This window comes from Capsicum annuum, chromosome 9, assembly GCF_002878395.1.
Source record: "Capsicum annuum cultivar UCD-10X-F1 chromosome 9, UCD10Xv1.1, whole genome shotgun sequence".
In the NCBI taxonomy this organism is placed as follows: Eukaryota; Viridiplantae; Streptophyta; class Magnoliopsida; order Solanales; family Solanaceae; genus Capsicum; species Capsicum annuum.
Window position 1 is genome coordinate 214023312 of NC_061119.1, and position 11900 is coordinate 214035211.

General features: G+C 37.0%; 1 protein-coding gene across 1 annotated transcript in view; it reads left to right on the forward strand.

Moving 5' to 3' along the window:
• LOC107841015 (thioredoxin domain-containing protein PLP3B) overlaps window positions 1-6750 on the forward strand; it is a gene marked incomplete in the record, with an annotated part of 20340 nt that extends 13590 nt beyond the window's left edge. The window contains 7 exon segments of the mRNA XM_047396549.1: window positions 1297-1371; window positions 1457-1504; window positions 1605-1747; window positions 2267-2339; window positions 2575-2636; window positions 3310-3407; window positions 6451-6750. Coding sequence (XP_047252505.1) covers window positions 1297-1371; window positions 1457-1504; window positions 1605-1747; window positions 2267-2339; window positions 2575-2636; window positions 3310-3407; window positions 6451-6554 — 603 coding nt within the window.
• Between the last annotated feature and the right edge of the window lie 5150 nt (window positions 6751-11900).

Here is an 11900-nt window from a genome sequence, read left to right on the forward strand (position 1 = left end):
CATCTTTGAAGAGTACAGTTCGGATTTTAACGTGTAGAAATAGAGGAAAGTTAAGAATTTTAAGTGTCCGAATAGAGCGGAATGAATATAAGTGATTCATATAGCCAACCTCTACTAGTTTGTGATTGGGACACAGTTTTTATTGCTGTAAAGTTTGAAATTTTATGTGTTCATATCAGATGGGTGAAATTGTATGTGGTTAAAAAAGATTCTATACTAATGGTTTCTTGAACAAGTTTTATTTCTAATTCTCATCACAGTTATCCAAGCTGCGAAAATCAATTTTCTCAGAAGTCGAAAAGATGTTATAAATGCAAAAACTGATCCGGATGTTCTTGATGGAGCTTTTAGTAGTTTTATTAGTTGTGGAGCCAAATCTGCATACTTCATTTCTCTCTTGAGACTCAGATTTTTGCTTTTCAACATTATATGAAAAGTGGTTTCATTTATTCAAAAAAGGAAAATATAGACGTTTCACTTACTAAATTGTCAAAATCAGTAGTCTTTAGATCCTTCTAAGGTTCCGACAATTATTAAAGATTGGTATCTCTTTACATTCATGGCATGTTAATGTGGAGTATATTTTTCTGTATACTCAAGCTTATCATCTTTCCTTGTCATTGAACATGGAGCTGTGAGCTGTCATTTATTGTCCGGCTAGATTAATGCTGCCTCCTCTCTCAGGGATAAACTCAATCCTTACATGAGAAATATTGAGACTGATTACTATGTTTATCTGTTTATTTTGATATCTATACTCCAAATAGTAACCATTTAAGATCACTATTCTTGCTAAGGTAGGAGGATTTGTGAAGTATTCAGACATAACCAGTTATGTTGAGTGAAAGTTTAGTTATAGCACCCAAGGGTGTCGCCTAGTGGTCAATGAAGCGGTTGAACACCATGAGCTCTCAGGTTCAATTCTCAATAGAGAAACAGTAGGTGATTTCTTCCCATCTTTTCTAGCCTTGATGGACAGAATTACCGGATACCTGTTTCTGGTGGGAGGTGACAGGTATCTCGTGGAACTAGTCGTGGTGCGCAAGCTGGCCCGGACACCATGGTTATCAAAAAAAAAGTTTAGTTATACTCCAGTAGTATAAGAAAATGACCTATCAGTTACGGGGTCTTCTCAAAATTTCAGGGGAGTTGGACCTTTGATGCTACTTGCTATTCCCTTGGGATAACTTATTATTTGAGGTTGATTGATAGATCATTGTAAACCTCAAAACGTACAGCAGTTTTACTTAGCAGGTATTAACTACATATCATTTTGTATCCAATTTCTCCCTATAGGAAGTGCTGGCTCAAGAGAAGGCGCAAGCATCATCTTCTGTTAATGAAGACATAGATCTTGATGAACTGATGGATGTAAGTTTGCATACCGTTCAATGTTTCTTCTTCTAGGCACATCATTTGTATTCCTGTTCACTTGCTCATTGTGTTTTTATAACAGGATCCTGAGCTAGAAAAGTTGCATGCAGATAGGATTGCGGCTCTCAAGGTCTGTTATTTTGTCTTGCCCCAGGCCAGGAAGTTAGTTATATCTAGAGGCAAAGTACCTCATTGTTAGACAATTGTTTTCTCTGGACTCTCTTCTGCAGAAAGAAGCAGAGAAGCGACAAGCTTTAAAACGGCAAGGGCATGGAGAATATAGAGAGATTAGTGAAGGAGATTTTTTGGGTGAAGTTACTGGTAGTGAGAAAGTGATTTGTCACTTCTATCATCGAGAGTTCTACCGATGCAAGTAAGGGCTTACATTGTGTTTCAACGGTGTCCTTCCCCCACATAAAAGAAAAAGACATAAATAAGAGGACAGTTCTCTTTCAATCGCAGTTCCTATTATTTCTGATGTTATCTGTGTTTTAGGAAGAGTGGGAGGGAGAGAGTTATATAATTCCCAGTTTGAAAAATTCTTGTACTTCACATACTGCAAGTTTGTAGTTTGAGTTGCTTTGGAGTCAGTAGCGCGCACTTCAGTCTACTAACTTATAATCTGATTCAAGAAGCTTGACACTATTCATTAATATTGTTGCTAAATTTGCATTTTGAAGATTCCACTTGTGACTGCTTTACCAAGGTTCACTAGTCATCCAAATTTTTATATTGGACGGATCGTGAAAATTCTCTTGCTTGTCTTTGTATTTTGATTCATTGACGCCTCAACATATATTGATCTATATATACTTAGAAGCGGAAAAAAATAAGAAGGTACATATCCACATGCATGCATACACGAACATAATGGTCTTTGTTGCTCTTTCAGGATCATGGATAAGCATTTGAAGTCTCTTGCACCAAGACATGTTGATACAAAGTTCTTAAAGTTGGATGCTGAGGTCTGTTTTGCTTGAGTTCTTGGACACTTCTTTCTTAAATTATACAATAGAAATAGTCCCGAAATTTTGTGAAGGAAGTTAACAAAAGAAAAAAAATAAAAAACAAAAACTCACATCGACTGGCTTTATAACTTTTTGGATGGTTGGGGTTATCAAAATAACCTTTGAATGACTCTGCAGATTGGATCTCATTTTCATGCTAAGAACTCATTTTTTATTGTATAAATTGATGCAGAATGCTCCCTTTTTTGTTACAAAGCTGGGAATTAAAACTCTACCATGTGTCATCTTATTCAGGTTAGTGCCATCTGCTTTTCACTGCTCTATTCTTTCTTCTATAATATATATCCATGTATGGGTGGTTTTATGGTTGTTTTCAGGGCAAAATCAAGATGTTTATATTAGGTCTTTCCTCCAAGCAATAAGATCAAACCTAGCAACAACAACAACAACATACCCAGTGTATTCCCATAAGAGTGGGGTCTGGGGAGGGTAAGATGTATGCAGTCCATACTGCTACCTCCGAGGAAGTAGAGAGGCTGTTTCCGATAGACCCCCGGCAAGATCAAACCTAGATTGTCCTAATTTATTTGCCTCAAAAATTTAAATCAAATGATCAAATATCAGTCTGTCAGGGTTGTGCTAGCGTGGATTTTCTAAACTTGGTTTCTGCTTGTTTCGTCTTCCTTCCAATTTTATTGTGAATTAGACGGGGGGTGCTACCATGATCTTCATAAACATATACTCCATATAGTTACATGAGGACTCCATGATAACTACCTCAACACAACTGTGGAAAAGGGAAGGGAGCAATCTTATTTATGATTCCAGACCTATTCTTCCAAAATTCACACGCAGGCATGTGAATATTAGCATGAAAGCATTCCTAGGGGCCGATTAGTTATACTAGCTCTTTCGCGAACGACGTCAGTTTCTTTTAATCTACGCTTAAACTAATTTTGCTCTACAGGAATGGAATAGCTTCGGATCGGCTGGTTGGTTTTCAAGACTTGGGAGGAAAAGATGATTTCAGTATGAAGACTCTGGAGGGTTTTCTGTTAAAGAAAGGTAATGCTTTTTAGTTCTATGCATGATTCCTAATAGGAAACACTTTATACCTTTCCATTATATTCAACATTCCAATTCTTGAAATGTCTGCTGTCAAGTTCTTTTCTTTTTCAATTTCTAAACCCCAAGCAAAGACAAAAACAAACTTTTTTTCCTTTTCCACTTGATCCCAAGACTCCCAACTCTCGCTAATCTGCTTCAATGTTCCTTCCTTTCTTTTTCTTTTAATGAGAATTTCCTCCCAAGAATAGCAGAAAAGATTTCATTCGTCTTCAATTGACCTATTGAGACTCTGCTGTGAAAGCTCTTCTCTTTTTCCTTCCTATAATTTGCTGCAAAAATTAGAATGATTTAACAGTCAGAATCCGAGTTACAATGTGGGTCGTTGTTCAATTGGGAGCATTGTCTGCTTTCTTGGGACTCTTTGTCCCTGTGGGTATGGAAGGTTGGCACTTGAGCTGCGACAGAATATTATTTTTCAGCTGTGCCCTCTTTATTGCCCTTGCTGTTGGTGTTCATTTGTCCCCTTATTTCCCACCAGGTTCAGTCTTATCTTCATCATCATCGGCATCATCAATTGTAAATCTTGATTCTTGCATTTCCTTACTAAACCAAGTAGCATTTGATTTTCAATAATTGAATAATGAGAATAGTGTTGTGGAAAATACTTAGGCGTAGTAGTAAGAAAATTTGGAAGTGGATTAAGTCTGAACCTGTTGTTCAATGTGATTTTCAAAAGTTGACCGAGTCTGATGCTTCGTACCTTTTTAATGGGTCGTGGGATGTTGCTGGGGATTCACAGGCAAGGTCATCTGTTGGAGCTGTTGTTGGGGGAAAGTGAAATGGAGATGATTTGGGGGGATTTGTTCAAGAAGCATAGTGGTTATAACATATTTAGTGATGAGAAAGGGATGAAGTTGGATTTTATTTGGGCATCTTCTGTGAGTAACTTGACTGATATGGTTTTGAGGTTTGAAGAGACAGAATTATCCTGATGTATTTGTCGTTTGGGCAGGGCTATGGCCTATGGGATATGTTACAAAAAAAAAATGTGACCAATTATGGTGTTTCCCTAAAGTTGTTGGGGGATTTGTTGGTATTGCTGTTACCAGTACCTTTAGATTTTGTCAATGATGGAGTTGGCACTAATTTAGTTTCAGTTTGGTAACCCAACTTCTTTTGGCTGGGAATGCCAAAAGCTGATAAAAATCGATGTTGAATACAAATGAGAAACGAGAGAAGATTGCTAATATGATGTCGCAAGCTTATACTGATGAGATTTATAGCAGTAAGCTGCTGCAGCAATCTGGTGGCACCTTTCGTTGCTGGACATTCACGCATTGAGTAATAATTGTGGAACTCGTTGTACTACTGATGTTATCATGGAGTTGAATATGAAGCTGCAGTTCATGTCTTTAACCAGAAGCTGTAATGGAACCACACCAATAGAATTAGTTTTGTATTTGCTAGAGCTTTCATAATTATATGGGGTTCCTTTCCCGGTGTTACACTCAGCAACTGAAGATAAGTGGCAATAAGTTTTTGATGGTAGTTCATTCTGAGGAATATGTATAGATATTCACATCAATGTTTCTGATAGATGTTTGATGGTTTTATAGCATGTTTGGCCAAGCTTATTTTTTTCCTAAAAGTGCTTATTTTAAAAAATTGAGATGTTTAGCCAAGCTTATGGAAGGAAACAAGTGCTTCTGAGGAGAAGAATAAACTGTTTTTTATAAGCTAAAAAAAGTAGCTTTTCCCTGAAAGTACTCGTGAAAAAATAAAAAAATATACTTAAAAGCAGTTTTAACTTTTAAAAGCTTGGCCAAACACTGGTTTCTGTTCAAAAAGTATTTTTTTGAATTTTTTGGCCAAACACAAACTGCTTTTCACTAAAAGCACTTCTTAAAATAATCTGAATGTAAAAGCTTGACCAAACAGGCTATTTAATATCCAATCAGATGAGCTGCACCTATATTCAGTTTCTCTTGCATTCCGTCTAAAGTCAATCTAATATCTCGCGAAGCTAGTTAAATATGGTAAGATACATGTCTGTGATTATCTTTGTGCCCTTTTGTTTCTATCTGTGTAGTTGAACAGCTCCTCGATTTGTTCACTTTTAGCTCCAGCTATTCTCTGTCAAAATCATTTTTGGTAGTATTGTCTAACTATCCAGGTTATGTGGAATGTATACGATTGTACCTACACAAAAGTAATAGCTGAAATTTTGTTGCTGTAGTTAGTTTAACCAGCCTGTTGTCACCTGCTATGCAGATCCTTAGAATTAAGGTTTACTCAGTGATCATTTTCTTATAATACCCAAGCAATCTTATGTCAACTTGTGGAATTGTTTTACCCTCGGACTCCTTACATAGATTACCCTTGCCGTTAGTGGAAGATAAGCTGCTAAAACTATTTCCAGAGGTCAAAGCTAGTTTTATAATTCTGTCGTTTGTTGGAAAGTTTGAGTCGCTTAAGTTTTAAGCTGAATGTTTAATATATTTGTTCTGCTACTTCAAAATTTTGCATTGAAACTTGGCTGCTAAAATCCTCCTGCTATCCTGTAATATCAGTATGTTAAAATCTTGTGTTTTATATGATTTAGAGTACATGCATACTTCAAATGCATGCAGATGGTTAGTTCTCAAGTTTCTTTTTTAATGAATAGATTGGTTTCTTTTTGTTGCTGTGGTTACTGTGCAGAATATTTTGTTATGCTTTCACGTCCGTTTATTCCTTTTTTGGGACTGTTTTTCCTTGTGCCGAGGGTCTTTTTAGAACAACCTCTCTACCTCTGCCATAGGGATAACGTCTGCTCACACTCTACCATCCCAGACCTTATGGTGTGGGACGTTGATTCCTAATAGGGCGATGTATTATCCGTCATCTGATCCATATTAAATATGGCTGGATTGGGTTTTGTCATCTGTTTTTATCCAACCTGTTATTTTATACAGACATCATGCCCGCCCATGTGCCGGCAGTCCGGCACTGAAATTCTTGTACATAGCTCATGGCAATCACTAAACCATCTTTGGTGCAGGAATAATCAAAGAGAACAAGAAAGAAGAAGAGGATGATGATTCATATGCTGATAGAAATAGATCAGTGAGATCATCAATCAATCCTGATTCCGATTCAGACTGATGAGTAATTAGTCATATTGGTTTCTTCCAATCAAACGAGTATGTTGACATTTTCCTTTTGCTGAATCTTCCACATCTTGGGATACCTCTCTATTATCTAATACAAAGTCTCTTCATTGTTGAGATGATAATTGGTAAAGATTGAATGTTGTGGCAGAAATAGTATGTTGTAATAGTAGTTTTAACATTTCTGCCTATTGCTTACTCCAGTTTTTCCGAGGGAAAAAATAAACCGTACTCCTTGCATAGAGGTATGAATTCTTTCCATTTCTCATAAGTAACAGGCTCTGGAAATCTCTCCCTTTTTTTTTCTCTTCATTTTATAGGCTGTGAAACTCTCTTCTTCTTTTTAGCCTTGTCTCTGTTGATGCATAGCTGTATGTGGTGCTTTGGTTGTTGATGTTCGAGATTATGTCTCCGGTAACCAGTGAAGTACTTCTTTCTGGTTTTACCATTAACTCAACCCTTCGTCGTCGTACTCACTTGGTTCAATCTTTCTCTGTTGTCTTCCTTTACTGGTTCGACATGTTTTCATGAGCATAAACTTCAGTTTCCTCCTTATAATTATCCTCCATTCAGGGCCATTTCCTACTCTAATTCTGCTCATATTATCCTTTTTGCTTTATGCTCTGGTAGGCAGGGGGAGAGATTGGTGGATATATATATATATCTCATATCAATGAAGTTTGTGGTGTAGTGCCAAAGGTGTTTCCGGAATTGTTTTAAGTCACAAGGTTCAAATTCGAAGTGTATCATCCTATATTTTTTCCCTTTTCTTGGTTAGAATTCTTGACTCCGCCATCATTGGTACAGAGTGCTTCTTCCTTTATTGAAATGTTACGCGGTTAGTCCAAATTTCGATAGTTAGCCAAGTGAATTTCGAATACTGAATGCTATATAGAAAGTTATGGCTTCTTCGAATGGAACACTGTCAGATGATCATCTCCGAACTTGGGATTTCACTCCAATGGGAATCAGCCAAATATGGCTTGTGCTGATAACATCAACGACAATAATATATCCAGTGTAATTTTACAACTGAGGTGTAGGGAGGATGACGTGTACACAGATTTATCCCCATCACAGACCCGCGGCAGCCTTGTGGTGATGACTTCATTTATTTATGATGAACAGATCATTTTTTTTTTTTAAATTTGAAAACGTTTGTATAGTTCAGAATAATGGAAATGGATTTCAAAAAAGAAAACCAAAAAGAAAATGTGAGTTGATAAGTGCTGCTTGGTCTCTTTTGTCATTTAAGAAGGGCAATTTTCAAATTAATGTTATGCCACTCCTATTATCGTAGTTTAGTTGCGAAATAAAGAAAATAATTTCGTGATAAAATTTGGGATTAATTTTAACTCATATTTGATTGAAATATTAGATAATTCTGAGATTATTTTATTCCATCATTTGTATTGAGACAATAATCTCATATAAAAGTTAAGATAAAGTAATCTGATGAATATCCTAACTTAAAAATATCTTTATTAGTCTTATCCCGCATACCGAGCCATCCTTAGGGGTCGTTTGGCTGGGAAAGTGTTATCTCGGGATAATAAATTTCGAGATTATTTATCCCACCACGATTATGAGGTAACTTATTCCATCACTATAATATAGTAATTAAATGGTGGATAAATAATCTTGTTACTAACTAATATCTCATACCAAACATGACATAAAATCGTATTTCATTTATTTCGAGACTATTTATTTCTTATGTCTCACACCAAACGGAACGCCCATTAGTTCTCATAATGGATGTATATTATATGATGTATGCTCAAGAAAATAATTGGAGTAGATGATCTCCACTTAAAGCAATTATTTCATCAAATGACCATATGCCATTGAAACAGTGAGGGGTAGAGTTCTAGTGGTCCCTTTCCAATTTTGTTTACTATCAGTTTATTGGTTGAAATGTAATCAGTCCAGATTCAACTCTTTATAATACTAATCAATCAAGTTGTCAACTCTTTAACCAACAACATCACTTTATTAATACAAAACCGAACTTAGCGAGTTAAAAGATGCAGAAGCATCTTTGAGAACCCAACTAGAAAAACAGGAAATTTACACTAATTTATCTAACATTGTAAGAGAAAATTTTGCTATATTGTGCGCTCGCTACCATATTTCAAGATCTAGGAATATGTGTAATTTGAACTTCTTCAAACCAGCTCACAAGCTTCCAAATATCTTCACATGTCGTTTCTATTAACATGTGGTTTCTATCTCCCATTACACTCTTCTTTAGAATCATATTCACTACATTCTTTGCGTCTGATAAGAGTTGCACCTTTGTCCATCCATTTTCTTTAGCATTTTTCAGTGCAATCCGAATTGCTAGCACTTCTGCAGTGATGGCCTTCCCAACAAATTGAATTGGGGTACCAAAGGTTTGAAGCAAATTCCCAAAGCTATCCATAGCTGCCGTTCCAATGCTTATCATATTCTTCTCCCTTGTAAAATAACATTTGCGAACATAATTACAACATCTTGTTCTACAATAGTTGTATTGTTAGTAGTATGATCAGGTACCAATGTAGGAGAAGACATAGTAAGCGAATTACTTTCATATTCTTGAAAGTCAAATAGTGCCTTGTTTACAATATCACTAGATTCAGAGATAGCACCATTAAAGTTTTTAGTGTTTCTTGCCTTCCAAATTTGCCACATTATAGAGACACTCAATTTAATAAGCTTAATAGAATCAGAATATTGATTAATATTATCGAAAAACTCTTTCCTTTATGTAGCAAAGTCTGCAATATTCTCAATGTTCAGCCACTTTATGGGGCAAATTTTCCATGCCATCTGAGCCTTTGGACAAATAAAAGCATATGTTCAGTGGTTTCACTTTCTACACCACAAAGCTTACAAACATTACAACTATTTTTTAGCCTTTTTGAGATAATATCATGAACAAGAAGCACATTCAGGACACATTTGTGAATAAAGTGTTTATATTTATTTTTAATATCCATAGACCATAAAAAATCCAAAACTTTTTAGGAAGACTGATAACTTGATTGAGGTCTATCACTACTGGATGCGCTACTTCTCTCAATTTTCTTCGCCAGATGATAACCTGATTTCACCTCATAAACTTTTGACTTAGTGTGATGCCAAATAGTCCTATCTGGAGATCTGGTGCTAGATATGGGATATACAAAATGGCATTGATATCCTCCATAGAAAACCACTTCTGAAACTCTTGAATTTTCCAAGTGTGGTTACTATGATCAATAAGATCATTCATTTGTAGTTCTATATCCATTTGAGATTGGTAATACCTTGGTTTGAAACCGCATGAGTTGGGGATTCAAGGGTCAATCCACACTTTTATACTTTCTTCGAATCTCACCTTCCATCTAATGCCTTTTTGTAAGAGGTTTCTACCCCAAATGATGGGTTTCCATATCCAAGAACTAGTAGTAGAAGAAGAAGCTTTAAGGAAAGAGGTATTCTGAAAGTATTTACTTTTAAACATTCTAAGAAGTAGAGAGTCTTCTTGAGTCAAAATTCGCCAATCTAGTTTTGCCAACAGAGCCTGGTTGAAGGATTTTGAAACACCCTGGGTTTGGGTTTTGGAAATTTCCTGAGTTTTGAGCTACTGTTCTTACGACTCACCATACGAGTCGTATGGTGTTGGTACAGGTTAGGTGACCCAACTCGTAAGGTGTCTAGTGTTTGGTGGTCAAGTTTCTGTTGTGGTTACGAATTGATTGTGATGAGTCGTATGTTCATGTGACAAGTGGTAAAGTCCAATCGTATGTTGTACAATGTCCAATCCCTTTGATTCTGTCTTGGATACGACTTGTGGGTACTAGTCGTATGGTTCACGCTCCAATCCAAACTCCATTAAACCAAAGGCCTTACTTTCCATCAAATCCAAATCCACTTAATCTAAACCAACCTAACCGTGTAGAGGGATATGGTAGGGAGGAACAATATGGGGTTTATGGAGCTTATGGCGATGTTTACTTGAGGGATGAAGAGATGAGAGGTAGGCAAGGTGATTTAGGCCGAGAGGTGAGGGGTATCCACCACACCCGAGAGCTAGGCATCGATACCATCAAATTTAGTCTTTCGATCTTCAAGGGTGAGAGTAATCCCGAGGAGTATCTTTCTTGGGAGTCATCTTATTACAAGATATTCCAAATATATGATCTAACCGAAGAAAAGAAGAGTTGTTATGCTATCGCTCACTTTGAGGGTTATGCAAACACTTGGTGGGAATATGTGAAGAGGTTTGGTGATGTGTTGATTGCTGGGCAGCCACCTCCATGGTTTAGATTGAGGTACCTTATTCGTCAAAGGTACTTACCCGATGGCTACAAATATGAGCTTCTTGCCAAGTTGTATAACTTGAGGCAAAGAAAAAAAAGTCTCATGGCATACTATGACGAGTTTCAACAATTGATGTTAAAGCTTGATCTTCAAGGGGAACATGTGATCCATGACATTATACGATTTAAGGTCGGGTTGAATAGAGACATAGATTCTCGCCTGAACCTCCACAAGTTTGACACCATCGATGGCATCTTCCAAGCGGCATTGAAAGTTGAAAGAGAACTCTCGACTTCCAAGTCCAAGAGTCACCAACAACCTTCCTAGGATTGGAACCAACACAAATAACACTCATTCAATGCCAACCAAACCGAGAACAAGGTTGTCCAAACCGAAACCAAGGCTGCCCAAAGGTATCCTCCAAGAAATGAAGGTAAACCAAATCCTACTTCTCGTCCTAAGGGATTTCAATGTTTCAAATGTCAAGGGTGGGGGAACAAGGCTAGTGAATGCCCCAACCGGAGAAATATAATCCTTAGGGAGGTAAAATTGTATTACCTTGGTGAGGAAGTGGGACTTGAATCGACTGAGAATGATGAAAAGATTCAAGATAAAGAGCAAAAAGCCGAAGTGGAAATTGATGAAGGCGGGGAAGATATGTGGCCGTGTGATGGAGAGGTTGAAGTGCCTAGTTATATGGTAAGGAGAGTCATGATTAGTGACGGCTTGGAAGAAGAAGCCGAGAGTGAGGAGGGTGAAGAAAAAGTGAAGCCAAGAGTCATGGTGGTTGGATTTGCCCATAAGGGCCCTTTGTTGCTTACTAACCAAGATGCTAGCACTTTTCCTAGTATCAAATCTTCTTATGTGTAGGTTGTAGAACATATATTTCCAAGGAGCATGCTTGATGATCTCATGGAACCCTTGGTTGAAGATGATTCAAAGAGGAGAGCTTGCGGGTTATGATACCTTGAATTTGTGGACAAATTCCTTTCAAGATGGAGAGGATGATACGGGTACAATGTAACACCCCGTATTCAAGTATGTGTATTGG